This window comes from Puma concolor, chromosome D2 (assembly GCF_028749965.1).
Source record: "Puma concolor isolate L17-30 chromosome D2, mPumCon1.1.hap2, whole genome shotgun sequence".
NCBI lineage: Eukaryota > Metazoa > Chordata > Mammalia > Carnivora > Felidae > Puma > Puma concolor.
The window spans coordinates 53,522,351-53,546,267 of NC_141677.1; the positions used below are offsets into that span (position 1 = coordinate 53,522,351).

Below are 23,917 nucleotides of genomic sequence, written 5' to 3' on the forward strand. Positions count from 1 at the left end.
GATCAGGACTCTATTCATCTTTGTAAGCCAGGCACTGGGCCTAAAACTTAGAGATAAAATAAAAGTTTATTAGATAAAAGTTTGTTGACCAAATCAAAGAACAAAGTTCTTTTAGCTCAATTTACAGAGGCTGAAAGCACTTATTTAACATTAGGTGAAGAGAAATTCTCTTGCCATGAAAAGTATTTCAAAAACACTAGGTTTGATGACATTATAACATTTAATGAAGATACTCCATACTAAAATTTGGTGGAATTAATTTACTCTTTCTCCTATTACAGGACATTTAGTTTGCTTACAAATTTTCACTATTTTTCAAATTGTTACATTAAGCCATATTTCTAAAGAAAAAATTACTTGTTTGAAAGGCAGAACATTAAGGCTTTTGATACATATTAACAAATTATTTTTAAAAGGTTGAAGTTTATGGTTCCTACAGAAATTAAGTTCTAATATGAAAACAGTGCATGATTAGTGTATATAACAAAGAATATAGTTACTGTTCTGATAATAACCTAATGTGGAAGTTTCTATTCTTTTGATATGCCAAATAAAATTAAGTCTCTTTCAGCATCCCAGTATATTCAATATTTTGTCATTCGTCATCATACTTTCATGTGATAAGGAAATATTACATATAAGTCTGTATACTTAGAGCCTATGATTATTAGCTGGAGATTCCATTTCAAATGTCATGCCAATGTGTATGCACATGTATTCCATTAAAGAAAAAGAAACATCAACAGCCTTCACCTATATTTCCTACGTTTCTAGACTTCAATTGTAATTAATTTTATTTTAAAACTGAATATTCATGAAGGTGGACAAAAAAGTACAAATTTCCAGTTATAAAATGAGTCCTAAGGATGTAATGTACAACATGGTGACTATAGTTAATACTACTATATTGCATATTTGAAAGTTGCTAAGAGAGTAGACCTTAAAAGTTTTCATCATAAGATGGGGCACCTGAGTGGCTCAGTCGGTTGAGCGTCCGACTTTGGCTCAGGTCATGATCTTGCAGTTTGTGAGTTCAAGCCCCACATCAGGCTCTGTGCTGACAGCTCAGAGCCTGGAGCCTGCTTTATATTCTGTCTTCCCTTCTCTCTGTCCCTCCCATGCTCATGCTCTGTCTCTCAATAATAAATAAACATTAAAAAAATCTTTTTAAGTTTTCATCATAAGAAAAAAAATTATAAAGATGTGTGGTAATGGATGTTAACTTATTATCGTGATCATTTTACAACATGTACAAATACTGATTATTTTGTACACCTGAAACTAATATAATGTTCTATGTCAGTTATACCTCAATTTAAAGGGGTGCCTGGGTGGCTCAGTTGGTTGAGCATCTGACTTTGGCTCAGATCATGATTTCATGGTTCGTGAGTTCGAACCCTGCGTTGGGCTCTGTGCTGACAGCTCGGAGCCTGGAGCGTGCTTCAGATTCTGTGTCTCCCCCTCTTTGCCCCTTCCCCAGTTGCACTCTGTCATTCTCTCAAAAATGAATAAACATTAAAAAATTTTTAATATTCATATATATATTATGTATCTGTATTCATTTTAGGTCTAAATAATGCACAGTGGCCTACATATTTTTATATTAAAAGTTTTATGCATCAAAAATTTGTGAACTTGGGGCACCTGACTGTCTCAGTCAGTAAAGCATGTGACTCTTGATCTTGGGGTTGTAAGCTCAAGCCCTGTGTTGGGTGTAGAGATTACTTAAAAATAAAATCTTAAAGAAAAAATTTGTGAACTTATGGAATAACTAAATTTGTACTCTTAAGAGATGTGCCCCACAAAATGGGTGAAGAGGAGTAGGAGGTACAAGCTTCCAGTTATGGAATGAATAAAGGCATAAAGTAAAAGTCACAGGAATAAAGAATAAAAGGCACAGCATAAAGAATATGGTTAATAGTACTGCAGTAGCCTGTACGGTGACAGATGGTGGCTACACTTGTGGTGAGCACAGCGCCATGTATAAACTTGTCCAATCACTATGTTGTACACCTGAAACTAATGTAGCATTGTGTGTCAACTATATTAAAAGAAAAAAAAGTATCCCACACTATTTTTAGATTTTACTGAACTGCAAATTGAGTCCCTCACCACAATGTCATCTCCCTTTATAAACTGATTTGATACAGCACCCCTCCCTCTAGTCAACTAGAGCTTATTCATTTTCCTACTCTTGTCATGGTTACTCAGTCATAAGAACCCTCTGAAAATATTTCAGGAAATATGGTTAAGTTTTATACAGGTCATTTTTCTCTCCCTATAATAACTATATTTTATATTTTAAATTTCCATTTTAAAAAATTATTCTGACAGGCCACATGTTCTTTCAGAAGACTTCAGAGAAGCAAACCCTACCCCCATTAATGTTTTAGTTGTCTTCAAATCTGACAGGTTCACCATTTCACTTTAAATGCTTTTCAAAAGCCACCCTCATTAAATTGTAATCAACAGGCACCTCTCAAGGAGCTGGCTTCCATAGTTTCAACTTCTATCCCCAAAGTTTCAGCTTTGGCTCTGAGCACTTTCCCAAGAGCTTTCCAAACACCTGCTAGACATTTTCATGCACAAAATTCGTCATGTCAGTCATCATTATCTATAGAACAAGAGTCAAACACTTACCCTATATTTAGGATTCTCTTCTTCTAATCCCAACCTATGTTCCCAGATAGCATTATCCCCACTTCTCCAGGCAAGTTGGTCTACTCAGGGTCCTGAAGCTTGCTGTTGTTACAGATCCCATAAGGAATGCCCTCCTCATCCTTTCTACTTATCTTAATCTCACCTTTTTTCACAGCCTCGTTCAAACACCAGTTCCTAACATCAGTTCCTATCCGTATCACACATTTGTTGCTTTGTATTTCTATTTATCTTTTCTGGTATAATTATATTAATCCCCAACTTGAACCCTAAGCTTCTTGGGGGAAGGCATGGCAAAGTCTGGTATTTTCCAGGGAGCTCAGTAATAAAAGCTAACATTTATGGAACACATACTGTGTGCTAGACAAAATACTAAGTGCGTTCCATGTATTAGTTCATTTAATCCACGTAAAAAACCCATGAGATAAATACTGTTACTATCCCTAATTCCAGACGACAAATGGAAACTTAGAAAGGTGATTTACCTGCCCAAGGTTGTAAAACTAGTAAATGTCAGATCTAGTACCTAATTTCAGGTTTGTCTGACTCTAAAGCTATCTCTTTGTTAGTGACTCATAAAAGCAGATCCTCTTGTCCTATTTGATCCACAGAGCCCAGAACACAGCTTGGGCTTCAAAGCTGTGAAAAGAGGGCAAATTGTGGCTCAGCAACTTTTCTTTCTCCCATTGATACAAGCCTTTTATACAATGACCTTTGCCTGAAAACCAGAGATAAGCTCTAACCAAAGGATTCCAAATTCCACCCATGGGCAAGACCCAGTCCCACTCTAGGGTATTCTAAAAACAGCCTGTCTTCAAGAGAATGAATCATCAAAAAAACCTGATTTTAGTCTTCAGGGATCTCAAGAGCAAGACCAGTCTAGGCCTGAAAATGATGTAGAAAGCTTTTCTTTGCCATAATCTCTGCTTTAAAAGCCAGTAATTTATAGGTGCTGTACAAGTTAGTGATCAGAGGGATCATCGAAACAAAGGGAAGGGCAATGCTCAGTATATCTACCCAGGTAACCCTTGGGTCCTAATATTTGAAACCAAGTAGTATTTGCCTTACATTGACAGACGGGATTACACTTTACCAAGCTTCCTCACCTTTATTATCTCACTTGATGTTAACGGCCCTGTGCAGTGGAGAGACAGCAGAGGTCCCTCATTGTGCAATGCACCAGAAGGCTAGTGGAGAATGAAATCTAGTATATGTTCTGCTCACTCAGCTCATGAACCTTAATGTAAAGCTGCATCTGCTTGGAAGAAGAGGCACCTTTTCCTAATTTCCATAAAGGGACTGTATGACCAGGTGACAGCCCCAAGGATAACTGTTGGAATCCCCACTTTAAACATGTAGATGTCCATTACACCTAAATAAAGCTAGAAAAAATACAAAATAGAGATGTGGAAACTCAGGCTCAAAGACGTTTCAAGATATAGTTAATAAGTAGTGGATCTAAGATTAGAATTCAAGTCTTCCAACTCACTAGGTGCATGCTTTTTCAACTACACTACAAGTCTCCCTTTGGTTCAGTTAATACAGGCTCTCTGACTTCTCATGTGGTCAGACTAGTATCTTCAGCACTTTGCTGCAAACAGCTGAACCAAAATCTAGAGCTTTTTGGTGTAGCTCTGTCCTAAGGCCATAACTGTTCTCTCACTGAGGAAACTGAGAATCAGATAAGTGTGCCAACTGTACCAAGAGGGATACTATAGATGGATCTCCCATCACTTCTGAAAAAACAAATTGGACCATCTGCCCTAATGTTAATGGATTGTAAATCATCACAGTGGCAGGGAATCAACATTATTAATATTATGGGAGGTCGTGTATGGAAAGGACATTGGATATGAAATCCAATTATCTAAATTTAGATACCAGAATTACCACTTGCTAGGTGCCTGGCCCTGGGAGATAACAAAAACAAATATTAGGCACATCTATTTGCCTTGCCATGTACTTTGTTTACATGATGAGAAACTGCACACAACCCTAAGAGGTTATGTACCTTCATTATCCCCATTTCATAGGTGAAGATACCGAGACTCTGAGAAGTCCAAGTAACTTACCCTAGGTTATACCATTGGGAAATGAAGAAGCCAGGATTCAAACCTCACAATCTGATTCTAAAACCTATGTTCTCAATTTCTTAGTCTTTGTTTCCTCTAGAATTAAATAGGGATAATAACAATGGCTGCCCTAAGTCAGAATTATATTAGTGTGTATGACGGCATTTTTAATAAACTGTAAAGTAGTAAAGGTCAATGTATGAAATCCAAAGCTAATACTGACAGGCAGACAGGTTTATCTGGAATATCTACATTCAAGTACAGATTTGTCTCCTTTCCACTTAATATTGAGAGTCAAATGACCTATGTTAAGCCCATGCTTCTTGTAGCAACACTGATCTTGTTATCCAGACATTTCATAGCCCACCTCTGAGAACATATCCTGTGTTCTCTACCATGGAAGCTGAGTACAGTGAGACATATCCTTAAATTGCTACAGGATACAGGTTTTATTCTTTATTAGTTTCAAAATTAGTGGATTGAGAGAATTTCATCATTTGGTGATGACAATGATGATGATGTTCATACTAACTGATCACTTAGTCTATGTAGGCATCTAGCTAAGCATTTTATATGCCTTATCAGTTAATCCTCATAATAACTCTAAAAAGACAGAAGCTATCATTATACTCATTTTTCAGATAAGGAAACCAGGGCTTAGAAATGCTAAATAATTTGCCCAAGGTGACATATCCAGTCAGTGAATAAGCCCAGGTCTATTTTGATTCTAAAACTCAAACTCTAAAGTTTAACTATTATCCCTTACCTCTTGCCACACCCAGAGGACTTATAGTGCCCACCTTTTCTTCTTTACAATCAGGCTTCTGCCTCCCATTGCTTCTTCCTTTAGTGACTGTGTATTTTCCAAACCAAAACTGAAAACATGTGATCAGACAATCTTAAAGAAACTCCAGAAGAATCCAGCACCTGGAGTTATCCTTCTCCTCCATATGATCACCTAGAACAAGCCCTAGAGCATTCTTGGCTTTTCTCTTGAGCCCAGGCCTGCCTCAGCTTAGTGTTAAACCATCTCCTTTAATGTTAAACCCATCTTCACCCAAAAGCCTGAGAGTATCTTAGAGAATGAGATCTCAGTTAGTCTTGTTATTCTGAAAAATTCCTCTCTTAAAAGAAACAGATGAAAGGAAGAAAAGTTCTACTTTATTTATTTATTTATTTATTTATTTATTTATTTATTTATTTAAAGAAAGAAAGAAAGAAAGAAAGAAAGAAAGAAAGAAAGAAAGAGTGAGAGTGGGGGAGGGGCCCAAAGAGTGAGAGCAGGGGAGGGGCCGAGAGAGAGAGACAATCCCAAGCAGGCTCCATGCTGTCAGCACAAAACCCAATGTGGGGCTCAATCCCACAAACCATGAGATCATGACCTAAGCTGAAATCAAGAGTTGGATGCTTAACTGACTGAGACACCTAGGCACCCTTTTTCTTTTTTAAATAAGAAGTCCTTGAGACATCCCTTTGAAACATCCCACACCCTTCCAGCAATGGCCTCTCCGAGAGAGAGCAGAGGAGGAAAAGAGTTAATCTCTTAAGGGAAAGACATTGTTTTGTCTCTCCTTTTATTAAGTTTATTTATTTATTTAAGTAATCTCTACACCCAACATGGGGTGTGGGGCTCAAACTCATGACCCAAGATCAAAGAGTTGCATGTTCTTCCCACTTAACCAGCCAGGTGCCCCTGCCTCTCCATTTTAAAGTGTGTCTCCCTCTCTCTGACCCTCCCCGGTTCATGCTCTGTCTCTTCCTGTCTCAAAAATAAATAAAACATTAAAAAAATAAATAATTTAAAAAATAAAAAATAAATAAAGTGGCTCTTAGTTGCTGTTTGCACTGTAGGTACTCCCTACAAAAGAGAGGACAAAGGAAAAAAACAAAAGCCCTAAATTTCACTTACAGAAATAATTTGCAAATTCATCCATTCAACACATTTATTGAGCACCTGTTATGTAGTAGGCTCCCAGCATTCACAATTGCTCTCTTCCATCTAAATACAAGATCAAGAAGGCTCAAAAGTTGTATACAAGAAAAGATCTTCCTGCATACGGGAAGGAAGGAATGGTTGTTGGAAAAATAAAAATAAATAAGAAAGTATCAGATAAATGTAAGTGCTATAAAGAAAAAAGGTGACGTGTGCTCGCTTTGGCAGCACAGATACTAAAAATGGAACGATACAGAGAAGATTAGCATAGCCCCTGCGCAAGGATGACACACAAATTCGTGAAGCGTTCCATATTTAAAAAAAAAAAAAAAAAAAAAGGACCCATCCAGGCACAGACTGGTGGCATAGGATGGAAAGGGAACAGCTAATGAACAGATCCTGATGGAGGAGGAATAAGACTAGAGCAGAGATTGCCAAACTTTTTCTGTGAAAGAGCCACAGAAGTCAATATTTTAGGCTTTGTAAATCACAGAAGTTCTCCTGAATATAACTGGTTTTGTTCCAGTTGTTACAGTTGTTTTACAATCCTTTAGAAATGTAAAAATCATGCTTAGTCCTCTGGCAGTATAAAAATAGGCCTCTGGCAAAATTTGGCCCCTGCCTTAGTTTTCTGACCTGTTTTAGAGAACAGCTATCTACTGTAGCTAGAGGGCAAGTAAACAATGAGGAAAGTGGTACAAGATGGGATCTGAAAGGTAGGCAGGAGCCAGATCATGTAGTGTCTTTTAGACTAAGTCAAGACTTTGGATTTTTTTCTAAGTGTGATGGGAAATCCCTGGACAGTTTTAAGTAAGGCAGTAACATGATCTGCTTTAAGCTTTTAAAAAGACCACTGTGGTTCTCTGCAGAGAACAGATTGCATTTGGGATAAGAGTGGAAACCAAGGGGCACCTGGGTGACTCAGTTGGTTAAGCGTCCAACTTCGGCTCAGGTCATGATCCCACGGTCCGTGAGTTCGAGCCCTGCGTCGGGCTCTGTGCTGACAGCTCAGAGCCTGGAGCCTGCTTCTGATTCTGTCTCCCTCTCTCTCTCTGACCCTCCCCTGTTCATGCTTTGTCTGTCTCTATCTCAAAAATAAATCAAAAATTTTTTTAAAAGTTAAAAAAAAAAAAAGAGTGGAAACCAAGAAATAGCTGATTAGGAGGCCAGCTATTGTATCATCCAGGCAAGCAAAGAGGGTGGTGGTGGTAAAGATAGAAAGTGAACTTAACACCCTCAGTGAAAGCTATGTTTATCACTGATGAACAAAATCATGGATGGATTCTTGAAATTTTACTTTAAAATCAAAAGAGTTGTATAAAGAGCTTAGGTTGAGCTATAAATAGTATTAAGTTTGATTCATAGGAAAATCTTAGTTACTCAAATTTTTAGCAATATTTTGACATTTTTGATTTATAGATATTTGACTTTCAGGAAGATCATCTTTTCCACTCTCTTCCTAGTAAAATGATTCACAGTTTCTCCTCTGATTCCTCATATTCATTATTTTCCCCTTTTCACCTAAATGTATTATAAAGTAGACTTAGAATGTTCCTCTCATTTCAGAGTGCACTGCAGTCAACCAAAAGATAACTGCTCTTTTAAAAATCTGAGAAACTTCCAACTTCCCTTGGCAACACACCCCTCTCTCTCAAAATTCCCATCACGAGGAAGTTGTAAATGTAAGTGGTTCTCACATTATCCAAAATCATTTCCTTGTTCTTTCTCTAATAAAAATATTGCTAAATTTTGAAAATTCATCAAGCTGTACCTATACTTTGGGTACTCTTTTTGTATATTTCTCGAGACTTTTTTTTAGAAACCGGGGGTGGGGAATGATCCAGACACATACGTAAAGAGGTTCCAATGATGGCAACCTTTAGGGGGTAGCCAGATGAGACAGTGTCAATGGTTGAGTTCCTTGGAGACAGATTCTGAGACCAAGTTTTGCATGCAAATGATTTATTGAGGATAGGACACAACTGACAAATATACGTGCAATGAAATAAGGAAGGCAGGAAGAGTCAGAGAGATACACTGACCCCCAAAGTGGTTACAACTGAGTACTTAGTCCATCTTGTGATGAGCTCTGCAGCTGAGACAGCCCTCAGACTTGTCCTCAAATGAGGCAAGGAAGCTAAGTCTTTGCATCTTATCACTGGCTGTAGGGTCCCAGGAGCATAACCTAGAGTGAGGCAGTTCCCTGCATCCTAAAGCAATGCCCAGTAAGAACAAAACAAAGCAAAGCTTCACATCACCAGGAGCCAATATTCCCATCAGCTATGTGATAAGCACCTTCCCTATGAAGAGACAATCTCGGTTGTAGCATCACAACATCCACTACAGAGGGACATTCAGGTATTCTCATGTAGTCGGTTTACTGTTTAATGTTTGTCGTGGTGCATAGTATTAATTTAACATGGGTATACCGTATTTTAATTAAAATACTCTAGTAAAATTTAGTATGTCAAATATACTAATTAGCATGCTAATTAGTATTTTCACTAAAATACTTTTATTATGTAATATAGTATTTTACCATGGGCACACAACATTTTTATTAAAAATAAACAGAATTTGGGGCAACTGGGTGGTTCAGTCGGTTGAGCAGTTGAGCGTCTGACTCCAGGTTAGGTCAGGATCTCAGGGTCTCTGAGCTTGAGCCCCATCTCAGGCACTGTGCTGACAGCTCAGAGCCTGCTTCAGAGCCTGTGTCTCCCTCTTTCTCTCTGCCCCTCTCTCTCTCTCTCAATAAACATAGAAAAAAAAATTTAAATAAACAGACTTCATGTTCAAGTATTTAGGAACATACTTTTAAAAAATACTGCTGGAAAAGTGACTCAAGTGCCATTTCAACTGTGTACCTTTATGCAGTTGATTAAATTTGCATCAGTTTTTACTCTTCCTTCTATCAAGTCATATGGCTCCTTCTGTGATAAGACTCCTCTATCCTTTCCTGTCACTGCCACCAATTCTGGTCCCCATGTTCATCTCCTCAAACCTAAAATGTCTCCTGTGTCCAATTTCATCCAAGTTGTTACAGGGGATATGGGAATGTTCCACTTCATAACTTGTATTAATTCCTCAAATAGTCACTGTAAGGCTTTAGGTAAATAACTTTGGGCAAGAAGACACAATCCCTCCGTCTCTTATAAACATTAATTACCAGTGAGTAGGCTTTCGTCAATATCATGATAAATAATTTCATAGAAGCTGTGATAAAAATGCCATGAAAAAGTACTAGATGTTATGAAACCATATGATGTCAGGACATGGATTAGGGGGTCAAAATGTTTTCTAAAGTAAGCAAGCTGAGGGGTAGCTTAGTCGGTTGATCATCCAACTCTTGACTTCGGCTCAGGTCATGATCCCAGGGTTGTGGGATTGAGCACTACATCAAGCCCCACCTTGGGCTCCTCGCTAAGTGTGGAGTCTGAATAAGATTCTCTCTCTCTCTCCCTCTGCCCCTCTCCCAAGCTCATGCCCTCTCTCTCCCTCTCCAAAATTAAAAAAATATATTGTGTAAGTAAACAAGCTGAGCCTTAAAGAGTTCAAAAGAAGTGTGTTCCATTCAAAAAGAATACCAAGGTTCCTCCTACCTTTAGGCTCTGAAGAGGAGGCAGCACATTGTACTCAAGGAACTAGGGAAGAAAGCCAGTAGCCAGCCAGCATTCTAGAGCTTAGGTAAGTAAGGGAAACTGGTAAGTAAGCAAGGGCAATATAAAGCCATTACAAGTAGGATTTTATTTTGGTCTTTTTCGTCTTTTAATTTTGAGATAATTTCAGAATCGCAAAAATATTATAAAAAATAATTTCCCTATAATTTTCAACCACATTCCCCAAATGTTAACAATTTAAATAGCTACAGTATAATTATCAAAATCAGGATATAACATTGATTCATTACATAATTTGCATACCTTATTTTACCAATCACCCCACTAAAGTCCCTTCTAAGAATCCAATCCAGGATCACACAGTGCTTTCACTTGTCACGTCTCCTTAGTTTCCTTTAATATGGGATAGTTCCTCAGCCTTTATCTTTCATGACCCTGACACTGTTGAATGGCACCGGCCAGTTATTAGGTAGAATGTACCTCAATTACTATTTATCTAATGTTTCCTCGTGATCAAATTCAGGCTATACATTTTTGGCAATAATACCACAAAAGGGATACTGTGTCCTGCTCAGTGCATCATTTCAGAAGGAAAAGGATGTGGATTTGTCCCATGTGTTAACTTTGATCACTTGGTTAAAGTAGGGTCGGCCAGATTTCTCCACTGTAAAGCTATTATTCACTTTTTACTTAAGTATCTTTGGGAAGACACTTTGTATGTGAATATTCTGTTTCCCAACATAATTTCACCCAGTAATTTCAGCATCCATTAATGATTCTTGCCTGTATCAATTATTTCTGTGGTGTTTGCAAATGGTAATCTGTGCTCTTTATCAACTCTTCTACATTATCTGGAATGCTACTCTAAGGAAGAGTTTTTCCTTCTCCCCTGATTTAGTCATTTATTTTTATCAGTAATGACTCATGAATTCATATTTATTCCGTGAGTTATGATTCATTAGTATTAGTATTTTTGTTACTCAAAATGTCCCCTATTCCACTAGAATCCCTTCAAGTTGATTCCTAGGTCTTTTTGACATGCTCCCATCTTTTTTTGAGCACATCCCTACTTTCTGTCACCGCAGATTTTCCAAGCTCATGTACTTTTCCTGAGCCAGTTTAGAATTAGCAAAGAGCTAATTTCTCTAAAGAGCTTGGGTTCCCTTTATTGGAGATACCACTAGATATATTCACTGGTTCTGGGGTGTCATTGCTTCAGGTTCTCTCAGCAGATAGAGCTAGAAAGTATATGTATGCATACCTCTGTGTAGATCTATTTATATCTATAAAATCATAAGTTTGTATTGGTACCTCCAATTCCAACCAAACATTACAGGGTTCATTCTAGCCTTAGAAGTGTCTTGCTTTTTTTGAATAAATATTTACTGAACACATGCCATGGGCCAGGCTCTGTGCCACACATTGGGGATATAATATTGAACAAAACAGGGGCGCCTGGGTGGCTCAGTCAGTTAAGCTTCCCACTTAGGCTCAGGTCATGATCTCATGGCTTGTGAGTTCCAGCCCTGCTTCAGGCTCTGTGCTGACAGCTCGGAGCCTGGAGCCTGCAGCCTGCTTCACATTCTGTCTCCCTCTCTGCCCCTCCCCCACACACACTCTGTCTCTCTCCTTCAAACATAAATAAACATTTATAAAATTTTTGAAAATACATTGAACAAAACAGATAGGGTCCCTGTCCCTGCCCTCATGAAGCTTAGATTCTATAAGGTACAATTTATATATTATCCCCCTTTTCTCCAAAATTGCTAAATTTAAATTTATGCTTTCCATTGGCTCCTTCTCACCAGGATTTAAACAACCCACAGAAAGATTTTAAGCAGATAACATGATCAGTCCTTTTTTTTTTTTAGTTCTACATTTCTTAAAAAGTCACTCTACTGGAGAGTCAAAGGAAGAAAGAGCAGACTGGAAGGCCAATTGTCAAATCAGTTGAAGGGGGAGAGGGGTTAAAGTGAATGCAGGGAGGCAATTTGAGGCTGTTAAATAGTACAAGTAAGAGAACACAGTCAACAGGACTGAGGTGAAGGTGGAAAGAATGGAAATAAATGTATTTGAGAAATATTTAGGAGATAAATGGACCATATATTTGTAACTGACTGAGGGGTAGGAGGATGAGGTAAAGGAGAAAAATGACTCAAGGAGGACTCCTAGGTTTTTCAGAGTATGTTCAAAAATACTGGATTCACATTTCCATATATTGCATATATGACTACATGTCTCTTCCATTAAATTGTAAGCAGCCTGATGACAAGAATAGTGTAATACGGGCACCTGGGTGGCTCAATTGGTTGAGCATCCGCCTCTTGATTTCAGCTCAGGTCATGATCTCACGGTTAGGTTCATGGGTTCAAGCCCTGACTTGAGCTCTGCACTGCCAGCGCAGAGCCTGCTTGGGATTCTCTGCCTCCCTCTATTCTCTGTACCTCTCCCCACCCTCATTGTTTTCTTTTTCAAAAAAAAATAAAAATAAATAAAATAAAAACAGTGTAACCATGTATTATTCATATCTTTGTATCCCCAATATCTCCTACAGTGTCTGGTACATAGTTGGAGCTCAAGAAATGTTGAATAAATGATTGAATGGATGACCCTCCTAAGACTTACCAAGTTGAGATTTAAGCTGTAGAAGCTCAAATTAGATAGAACACCTTCATAAAGGCCTAAAACTCCCTAAGTAGAGGAAAACTACTTATGCTGAATATCTATTCTCCCAAAAGGGTATATCCTGGTCTATTAGTTTATTATGTATACTTTCTCTCCTACCATTAACTCATCTTACCCAAGACTAAAAGCCAGAGGCTATAAAATAGAGGTGTTTGGCTGTAACAACAAATTTCTCTTTTCACCTATCCGATTGCCAAAAATTAATGCCTATTAATTGCCTGTTCCTGGCAGGGGGTGGAGGTAAGGTGAGGCCTCTGTTTCCTCATCTCTCAAATGGGGATATGGGGCTGAGATGAGATGTTTCTAGCCTCGAGCAGGCATTCGGTAAAAGTTGACACGCTGCCTTTCTCTTCACATATTTATATACTCCTTCAAGACCCAATTCAAACCACTCCTCCAACTAGGAAACCTGCCCAGACTGCTCCAAATATGAGCAACTTCTTTTTCCTTCTCTCAGCTCCTGGAATACTTGTCTGTAAAATTCTTCAAAAATTAACCAAGGGTAGTCCTGTGATTGCTTTTTTACTTTCCTTTTTACTTGTTATTTAACTATTCACATACTCACACAATGTTCTCCAGTAAAGTCAGATATACTGGGATTCAAATGTCAGCTATGCCATTATTTGCTATGACTTCATCTTCCCAATTTTCAATGTTCTCATCTGTGAAATGGGAGACCTAGATACCTATCTGGTAAGATTGTTGTTAGGATTTGAAATGATGTGTATAAAAAGGGTCCAGCACATGCCACATATTTGGTGGTCAATAAGTAGATGCCAACAAGCACCAGTGAGGGCAGTTGTCAGATCTTTTTCAAATTTCAATCCTGTTCCAGATACGGCACCTCACAGTGTGCCTCACACATGGCTGATGTTTGATATTTATACTCCACCTTTTCCAAAAAAGATTTAAGGCAGCTAGGTGTTCAATAAATATTTGTTAAATGATTACAGGCCATACTTTCCAGTCAGATGTTCTTTCTTCCTTTCTGCTTTTCCATAATAAGCAGAGCACCACAATATTGTGATTTTTTAAAAGCTTTTAATCATCCTTCACCTGCAATGATTTCTTCTGTTGTTTTTTAATCTAATAAAACCTTAACTATAAAATACATGTTCATGGTGAAAAGGAAAATATTATGAGGTAATAAAATGAAAAGTAGACTCTTCTCCCCATATTCAGTCTCACTATCCAGAGGTAATATTTAAAAAAAACAAAAAAACAATTTCCTATATATCCTTTTAGAAATCTTACATATACACCCTAAATAAAAAAAAAAAAATACCTGCTTTTTTCACTTAATATATAGGTAGTATTTATTGGTTTTGATGTTTGGCAACTATTCTACCTTCTTTATTACTTAAAGATTTGCCCTGATTTAGCCTCTTAATAATATAAACTCCACAAGTATCTTTTCATTTCTTTTGCTCTACTCTATCCACAGCACCTAAATAAAACCTGAAACATAAACATATGGTCAATAAGTATTTGCTAATGAATGTACTTCCTTTTGAGGAATTGCCTTCATTCACTCACGGTATACTGCCTGCCCTTAGCCAAGTGGCAAGGAACATTGATTAGATCCTCCCTCCTTAGATTCTGAACTGTGAGCAGAATAAAAACAGTTGTAGTTTATTCATTCCAGTGCTGTACTCATTTAAACATGGAATGTTTTGCTACCAATATTCTCTGGTGTAGCTCCTACTTCACTGTTCCTAGCCTGGTCTTGCCTTAAGTAACTCATATCTTTTCAACGAATTTCCCTTCAGTTAAGTTAGTTCAGAATATCTCAGCCTCAGCACCACTTTTTTTTTTTTTTAATATTTCATTTTTTAAGTAAACCCTACACCCCACATGGGGCTTGAACTTACAAACCAAGATCAAGAGTTGCAGGCTCCACTGACTTGAGTCAGCCAGGCGCCCCAGCACTACTGACAGTTTGAGCTACATAATTCTTTGTTGTGAGGGGCTGTTCTGTGCATTAGAGTACATTTAGCAGCATCCTTGGTCCCAGCAGATGTTAGTAAAATCCCCTTATGTAACAATCAAAAATGTCTCTACACATTAGCAAATGTCCCCTAAAAGGCTGAATTATGTAGTTGATTTCTGTGGAACAACAACAAAAAAATCCTAACTGATGGTTACTAAATCTTTGGCAACTTTTCCTTATCGCCTGTATAGAAATACCTCATTTGTTCCAGTAGCTCAGCTATATATTATTATGTTATATGGGTGTGTCATATGTTATTAAATCAGCCAACTAATAATGGATTTTAAGGTTTTATCTGGTGTCATTTCATAATTTTTTTAATTATTTATTTAGTTAGTTAGTTTTATTCAACACTCTTTCCTCCTTTTCATTTATTTTCTACTATAACCTGCCAGAAACTCCATAGAGGAGTCATGATATTACACCAAAGATTTATATCAAGGAAACAAGCTCAGACATTCACAATTTACTCAAGGTCAGAGTATCTATTTACTTACTTCCTATTTAAGTAGATCTGTTTGATACCAAATTCAATGTTCTAAGAACACTCCCCTTTTATAGAATATATTCATATTTGAATTAAAAAATACTTAATCCTGATGCTACAAGCATGATCTATTTCAGAAAAAAATGATAAATTTTCTTCATCAAAATTAAAAATTCCTATTCTTCAAAAAATATTCCTGTGAAAAAGATGTGAGTTGGAAGAATAAACTTTATAAAAACACATCTCTCATAGAGGACTTGTGTCCAGAATGTATAAAGAGCTCTTAAAACCAATAATAAGGAGGGGTGTCTGGGTGGCTCAGTTGCTTAAGGGTCCAACTCTTGATTTCAGCTTAGGTCATGGTCTCAGTTTGTAGGATCGAGTTCTGCATAGGGCTCTGCCCTGACGGCATGGAGCCTGCTTGGGATTCTCTCTCTCCCTCTCTCTCTGCCCCTCCCCTATGTGCACATTTGTGCTCTCTAGCTCTCAAAAATAATCATTTTAAAAACAGCATTAAAAAAAAACAGTAAGAAATGAGTAAACTCTGTTTTTGTTTTTGTTTTTTTAAGTTTTTATTTAAATTCTAGTAAGTTCACACGCTGTGTAATACTGATTTCAGGAGTAGAATTTAGTGATTCATCTTACATATAACACCCAGTGCCATTATTATTTTTTTAAGATTTTATTTTTAAGCAATCTCTACACTCAACATGGGACTTGAGCTCACAACCCCAAGATCAAGAGTACATTTAGTATCCAGTGCCATTGTTGATGTTTTTTTAAGATTTTATTTTTAAGTAATCTTCTACACTCAACATGGGACTCGAATTCACAACCCCAAGATCAAGCATTGCATGTTCTACCAACTGAGCCAAGCAGGTGGCCCCGATCTGGTGTTACTTTAAATAGCAGCTTTATGGAAATATAATTCAAACACATGTAATTCATCCAATTAAAGTATACAATTCAGTGGCTTTTAGTGTATTCAGAGTTGCAATCCTCACTACAATCAATTTTAGAACACCTTCATCACCTCAGAAAGAACCCCCTGCACACCTTAGATGTCACCATGCCCAAGACCCCATCTGCCGTAGTCCTAGGTAACCAATAATCTATTTTCTATCTCTTAACATTTCATGAAATGGAATCCTAGAACATGTGCTATTTGGAACTATTTCACTTAGTGTAATATTTTCAAGGTTCATCCATGTTGTAGCATGTATCAGCACTTCATTCCTTCTTATTGTTGAATAATATTCCATTGCATGGACACACCACATTTCATCTATCCATTCCTCAATTGATGGGCATTGGGCTGCTCCACTTTTTGTCTATTATGAATAATGCTGTTATGAATGTTCACGTACAAGATTTTATGTAGGCATGTTTTCACTTCTCTTGGTTATATACCTGGGGGTGGAACTGCTGGGTCATATGGAAACTAGGTTTTACCTTTTGAGGAATTGCCAGAGTGTTTTCCAAAGTGGCTGGACCATTTTACCTTCTCAACGGCAGTGTACTAGAACTCCAATTTCTTCACATTCTCACCAACATTTGTCCTTTTTTTGAACTGTATCTCCCTAATGGTTAATGTTGGTTAATGGTAATGTATCTCTCTAATGGTTGGTGAGTATCTCTGTATGTGTTTACTGGCCATTTGTATATCTTTGGAGAAATGTCTATCCAGATCTTTTGTTCATTTTTTAATTGGGCTATTTGCCTTTCTACTATTAAATTGTAATAAATCTCATGTACTCTAGATACAAGTCCCTTTTCAGACACATGATTTCCAAAATTTTTCCCCACTCTGTGGGATGTCTTTTCATTTTCTTTTTTTTTTTTTTCATTTTCTTAACAGTATTCTTTATAGCACAAAAGTTTAAATTCTTTATTGTCAGTCTTTCAGGTAAAAATAGTCTGTCATAAGCAGCCAGTTCAGTTTGCATCTCAATCATTTGTATTTCTCTGAGACAACAATCATATTTGGATGCAGATGTGTGCACATTTCCCATTTCATCACACAGAATATTAAAGATGTGTGTATGTAAGTGTCACGATTTAATCAAATATTTTTTACTGCTTAATCAAGAGCATTCTTAAAATTTTTTTTTTTTTTTCAACGTTTATTTATTTTTGGGACAGAGAGAGACAGAGCATGAACGGGGGAGGGGCAGAGAGAGAGGGAGACACAGAATCGGAAACAGGCTCCAGGCTCTGAGCCATCAGCCCAGAGCCTGACGCGGGGCTCGAACTCACAGACCGCGAGATCGTGACCTGGCTGAAGTCGGACGCTTAACCGACTGCGCCACCCAGGCGCCCCTTAATCAAGAGCATTCTTAAGTGAACTTCTGGTTTGTTTTTACTGCATGTGCATGGTGGTGAAAAATATATAACAATTAGTACAGGTTAGTACCAATGCCTTTAATGGTGTTAAGGCACAAGCGGTTTCATCCATCATTGCTTGTGCCATCAAAGTAAATGCCAATGCAGTGAAAGGGCAAATAATATTTTAGTATTATTATGAAAATAATCTTGACCTCAAGTAGCCCTAGGGATCTGCTGGACCACATTTTGAGAACTGCTGCTCTATGACATCCATGTTTGTTTGAAAAGGAAGAAAATTCATTATATGTACATTTTCTCATAAAACTGATACTTCAGGGACACAAGAGGGATACAAGAGGGAATATGTGACAAGTTATCTGTGATTTTTGTCTACCTTTGACACACCATTGCATATCCCAGGGACACATAACCCAAAGAGGAATTTAAGCAAAGATAATGAAAAGTAATGGGTCTTCCACCATATTTATGAAGAAGTGAAGAAGGCAAGTTAGTGCATGATGATATTATGTAAAATTATTTACTCTTTGTAAATATCTACTGCATTAGAGTGGATATAAGCTGTTAAGATTCTATTCTCTAAGCAGCAAATAAAGATAAATAGGTTTTAGGCTGTCCACTACAAGGGCCAGTGAAGCCTCTGTCCAGAATTAAGCCAATTCAAAGTAATCCTATAGATTCTAAGCCAGTAAGATGTACTCTGGGGACCAAAGTCCCCCCATAAAAGTCCTTAGAGACATTATCTACTTAAGAACTACTTAGCCTATCCAAGGATCTTCAAGAACTAATAGCTGTGTTAAAGTAAACTTTTGAAAATAGTTCCAGACCATGGCCAAGTTACTGAGATCTAACTTGTCTTTGTTTCTAATTCATCCTGCATACTACTTCAAAATTAATCCCTCTAAATCATTCTCACCTTTATTCAAGAACTTTTAGTAATAATTAAGAGCTAACACCAATAGAGCTCTTACCATGTGCCCAGCACCGTACTGAACAATTTAAATGAATTTTCTCATTTAATCCTCCCAGCAATCCAATGAAGTAAATGCTATAGCTCTTTCCCCTGGAGATGAGGAAACTTGACTTAAAGAGATTCAATAACCTGCCCACAGTTGCTGAGTTTCTGAGTGGCAATGCTAAGACTTAAACGTAGGCTCTCCACCCACTGCAGTATTTCCTCAGATACCAGTGGTCTAATAATCACTTACAGAACTTGTTAAAAAACAAAACAAAACAAAACAGCTAATTGGGCACAATGACAAGGCACATCAGAATTTCCAGGGTGAGTCTCTGACTCACAGCAGGCTTAAGAACCATAAGTTAACTTCCATTCTCTATTCCTAAAGAATAGAGTTGATTTCCTATGTCTAAACTACTCCTCCCAGCAGGATTCTAGGATAAGGGCAAAATTCCTCAAATTAGTCTACAAAGTTCTTCATTTTCTATCACCTGATTCACCTTTTTGGTCTCATTCTGCCCCAAGTTCCCTTTTTGTTTCAGGGCCCCCATTCATCACAGGCCTTTCCTTCCCTGGGTATTTGCACATGCTGTTCTTTGGCCTGGATTGCTCATTCCTCCTCCTCTTCTCTAGTTAACTCTTGCTCTTCCTCAGGTTTCAGCATAATGGACACTTCCTGAGAGACACTTTCCTGACCTCCCTATCTAGGTCAATTCCCTAGCTATAATCTCTCATAACACTATGTACATTTGCAAATTTAAAAAAATTATGTGATTCTCTCTCTCTCACTATAAACTCTACAAAGGTAAGCAATATGCTTGCTTTTGCTCATTATTGTATCCCCAGTGCCTATCTTATTCATGCCTGTCACATAAATAGTGCACGTTCAATAAATATTTGTTGAAAGAATAGATTCAAGGCCTTTTTATCTATTCCCTACTTAGCCAACAGTTTATTTTTCACTCTCACTCAACAGAGACCTACAATAACAGAGGTTAACTCCTCTCTCTACATCTTTTCATCCTTATCCAGACCCAAGACCCTTCTCCACCTCCTCATCTACATACACCTACAATTCACTTATTCACCTACAATTCTTCCTACTGTTACAAGGTAGAGCCTAAATTTCCCTTATTTCATAAAGTTCTCTTTAATACACCAGCCCCCAACAGATGACTCTAAACCTCTAAATCACTTCGTATTTCCACGCTATTCATTTGGTACTTCGTTATATGATGCCACATATCATTATGTAATATTTCATATGTAATTACCTTGTTTTATTTTTTTAGTATAAGCATCATTAGGGAGTTTGTATGTTCTTAAAACAGTAGTTTAATTGGCTACTGGAGTACCTAGGCACATCATAAGTCCTCTGTAAACATATGCAGAGTGAATTAATGAAGAACTCTCTTTGGCCTGCAATGTGGACTCAGCCTGCAGTTTATTACCAAATTTAGCAAATGACAACTCTCCTTGGAGGGCACTTGTTTATTTTATACTATTTCTCCATGTAATATCTCCAGAGCCCCTTTTGGCAGACAGTTCAAAACAAGGGTGATGGAAGAACATTAAAGTAATATACTATTTTAAATTTCCGGACATATTTAGAGCCCTTCTGTACTCAGCTTATTCTAAACCCATTACAAAATTATTAATATATTCCATATTCTCTAGGATTCCATAACTCTCTTGCCTGAATATCATTTACCACAAGCCTCTAGCCCTATATAAAATGCAGTATATTTCAACTTTTTCCCCCCTCTGGTGAGACTCAGACCTAAGTAATTAAGACTTTTTTCCTTCAAGATCAGAGACTAAATTGTAATTCCAATTATTCTGAGTCTTATTTTTAAATCCAAGAGCTGAGGAAAACAAAGTTGACAGACAAATTGAAATTTAGGCTATACGTGTCACCCATTTCAAATACAAGGAATTAATTTATTTCATGAGTTTTACCAATCATGATTTTTACCCATACTAACTAAAATATATTTAAAAATTAAAATTCTATAGTAAAGAATCATGAGTTGTCCTTATGAACATTTTATATGGAGCTAATTACTTTTTTAACAGCTTTACTGAGATATAACTTACATACCATAAAATTCACCCATATTGTGTACAATTCAATTTTTTTAGTATAAAGAGCTTACCATCATCACTAGAAGCTAATTTTGTTTTATATTAGTTTTTAAACTGGGATATAATTCACAATGTTGTGTAACTATCACCATTCAAATTCTGGAACATTTTCTTCACCCCAAAAAGAAACCTTGTACTCATTAACAGTCTCTCCCCTTTTCTCTCTCACCGCGCCAGCCCTAGGTAATCACTAATCTACTTTATTTGTCTATGAATTTTTTTATTTTTAAAATTTAATATAAATGGAATCATACAATAAATATGTGGTTTTTGTGACTGGCTCCTGTCACTTAGCCTATGTTTTCAAGGTTCATCCATGTTGCAAGAATCAGAACTTCACTCCTTGTTATCATCTAATAACATTCTATTGCATAGATATACCACATCTGATTTATCCTTTCATCAGTTGATGGATATTTAGGTTGTTTCCACTTTTTTGGCTATTAGGAAAAATGCTGCTATGAAAATTTGCATACAAGTTTTGTCTAGACATGTGTTTTTATTTCTCTTGGATAAATAACAAGGAGTGGAATTACTAGGTCACATGCTAATCACTTTTAAGATGAATAACATATATATTTTTTTCTATTTTGAAGGATTTTTGACACAGCCAGGAAAGACTTTTCATGAAAATTCTAATATAAAACCCTTTTAAAAGATAATGTTAATCTGCACACAGCTTTGTTATGAACAGACTATATCGTATTACTTTGTAAGTGGGGGTTCAAATATAAATTCCAAAATGAGGAGAGAACTCCTTTTAGCGTAAATCATAAAACTAGACGGGAGTTTGCGCTAGCCTACTTAATCAATATGCTAGGATTAAATTCTATTTTTTGAGCAGGATATATATATCCATCTCCTTGCGGTGCATAACTACTTAAGAGATAAATACACAGTAAGGGAAGGCTTACCCAGTAGGAGGAGCAATAAATAGGAATATAAAATACCAAAAACCCTGAGTAAGTTAAATTCTTATTTCCCTCCACTAGCGGGGGCCTGTTTTACATTTCGTGAGAAAAAGGTGAATCGTTAATTATAAATAGTCATGTAAATTGTCAAAGCCTCTCATAAAAGCATCTTTCAGAAATTGGAGGCCAAATAAACTTCTGTTCACATGTTGTTGTTGTTGTTGTTGTTGTTTCTGGCAGTGTACACTCTACTTCAAATATATTCAGGAAGCAAACTTGAAACAGAATTAAGAGCTGATTGTAAAATTCCACATTTAAAAAGAGCGTAAAAAACACACTTTAACTTTAAAGAAAAATCAAACATCTTGCAAGACAAATCAAACATCTTGCGGCAGAAATTAGGCATAATCAAGGGAAAACTACCAGACGTCCTACCAATCACAGCACTGGAGAACGCCACAGGTCGTCCAAAAGACGCATTCGTTTTAGCCAACAGCTCTTTCCTCCCGCCAAAGCTGTCCCTGGAGCGTCAGAGAATAACCCATCGAGTGATTGATGATATTTCCCTTTCGATTCCCACTCCCCCCCCCCAACACACACACATCCACCTGCTTGGAGGTGTCAAAGCGACTCTAAATGGTTAACAGTGACCAGCAGCACAGAGAGAAACAAACACCCCTGACAACCCACAGCTGAGTAAGCAAGAGCTGTTTATTCACGAACATGTTCCATTTGGAGACTGTCGGCGAGCCCTTGAAAGACCAAGCACATTATAGAAGGCTCTTAGAGAGGGAGAGAATAATCTTTTCTCCCCCACCACTCCCCCAAAACACACAGTGAGAAACTCGGGTGGGAACCATCTGGTTAAGGCGGCCCCCACGCCCCCTTGGGAATAATCTCCCGCACCAGTGCATCCGTCCCCTTGCGGGGGTTGTGTAACTCCCCAAAACGAGCTCAGACGCGGCACAGCCTGGCCCCAGCGCCGAGGGCTTCCGAAGGCACTTCTGCCACCCCCACCCCCTCCACGGCCCGCCCCGACGCCGCGAACAGGGCTGGGGACCCTGAAGAGAAATGGCCCTTCAGCCCCCTCCCCTCACCTGGCTCGGTCCCACCTGAGGGCAAGAGCTGAGAAAAGAACAGGCAGGGAGGGCTGACCTTGTTGCTACTGACAGTGGAGAGGCACATCCTGCTGCTTCCTGGAAAGCGGCCCGAAGGACATTTTTCCCCCTGGAGGAAGGAAACGGGAGGGCGCCGGCCGGGCGGCTGCGGGCGCGGCGGCGGTGGTCGGGGCGGGCTGTGCAGCCTCCAGCGAGGACGGTCCGAGGACTACATCTCCCAGGCTGCTCTGGGCCGCCTTGCGTCGTGACCCCGGCGCGCACGGAGGCGGTGACTCTTACCTCACAGAGGTAGCTCCTCCGCCAGCAGCAACTCGGCGCCCGCGGTCCATGGACCGGAACCCCGGGCCGACGGGCAGGAACCCGGGCCGCGATTGCCGCCTCCCCGCCCCAGGCTCCTCCTCCTCGCTCTCCACCGCCTCCTCCGGACGCCCGCAGGACGCGCACCGCCGCCTCCGGGCTCGCGGAGCCACCCCGGGAGGTTGGGCAGCGGGTTCGCGGCTGCCGCCGGACTGAGGCCTACTCCGCCGCCTCTCAGTGCTATTGTCCCTGGGCCCGGCCCTGACCAGGTCCACTGGGGAGGGCCGAGTGCGCCGGCCCCGCCGAAGATGCCGGACCAAGCCCTACAGCAGATGCTAGACAGGTACGGGCAGCTTTGGGGGAGAAAGCGAGCCGCAGACCCTCGTCTGGCGCTGGTCCTGCCCGCGCCCGGCCTCGAGGCTCTCCGTAAGCGGAGCCCGGCGTGCCGGGAGGAGTTCCACGGCCGGGGGGCCGTGTGAGGGGCAGAAAGTTTGGAGTCCGTGCTCGGGGAGGACAGAGCGGGCGGCTCGGATGCGTAGACTTAAAGCGAAACTTAGGGAGTGGCGTCGAGTTTTGTTGGAACGCCCTTTTCAAGTGAGAGGGGTTTGGGTTAACCCACGGCGTTAGTTTCTTTTTCTGTTTCTTACTCTCCTCCCCTCCCCCCAAAACTATGTTGTAACGTGTTTGCCAGCGCTGTCACTGG

The 23,917-nt window shown here is 38.9% G+C and overlaps 2 protein-coding genes and 1 non-coding gene across 11 annotated transcripts in view; 2 read left to right on the forward strand and 1 right to left on the reverse strand.

The window, feature by feature from the left end:
* Window positions 1-23,328, reverse strand: part of CPEB3 (cytoplasmic polyadenylation element binding protein 3) — a 196,391-nt gene extending 173,063 nt beyond the window's left edge. For 3 of the 9 annotated variants that reach the window (XM_086680367.1, XM_086680366.1, XM_086680364.1), the window contains exon 1: window positions 22,897-23,139. In XM_086680367.1, coding sequence (XP_086536493.1) covers window positions 22,897-22,984 — 88 coding nt within the window. In that variant the 5' untranslated portion in view covers window positions 22,985-23,139. Of the gene's footprint in view, window positions 1-22,234; window positions 22,321-22,896; window positions 23,145-23,196 lie in introns of those variants that run through there. The other 6 variants (XM_086680368.1, XM_086680370.1, XM_086680372.1 and 3 more) reach the window with 5 other exon arrangements.
* Window positions 6,876-6,982, forward strand: LOC112854923 (U6 spliceosomal RNA). The gene has a single exon (XR_003222996.2). It is a non-coding gene; the product is annotated as a U6 spliceosomal RNA (small nuclear RNA).
* Window positions 23,329-23,423: 95 nt separating the features above from the next.
* The window catches only part of MARCHF5 (membrane associated ring-CH-type finger 5), a 58,119-nt gene continuing 57,625 nt past the window's right edge, over window positions 23,424-23,917 (forward strand). Inside the window, exon 1 of the mRNA XM_025918142.2 lies at window positions 23,424-23,557. Coding sequence (XP_025773927.1) covers window positions 23,523-23,557 — 35 coding nt within the window. The 5' untranslated portion in view covers window positions 23,424-23,522. The remainder of the gene's footprint in view (window positions 23,558-23,917) is intronic.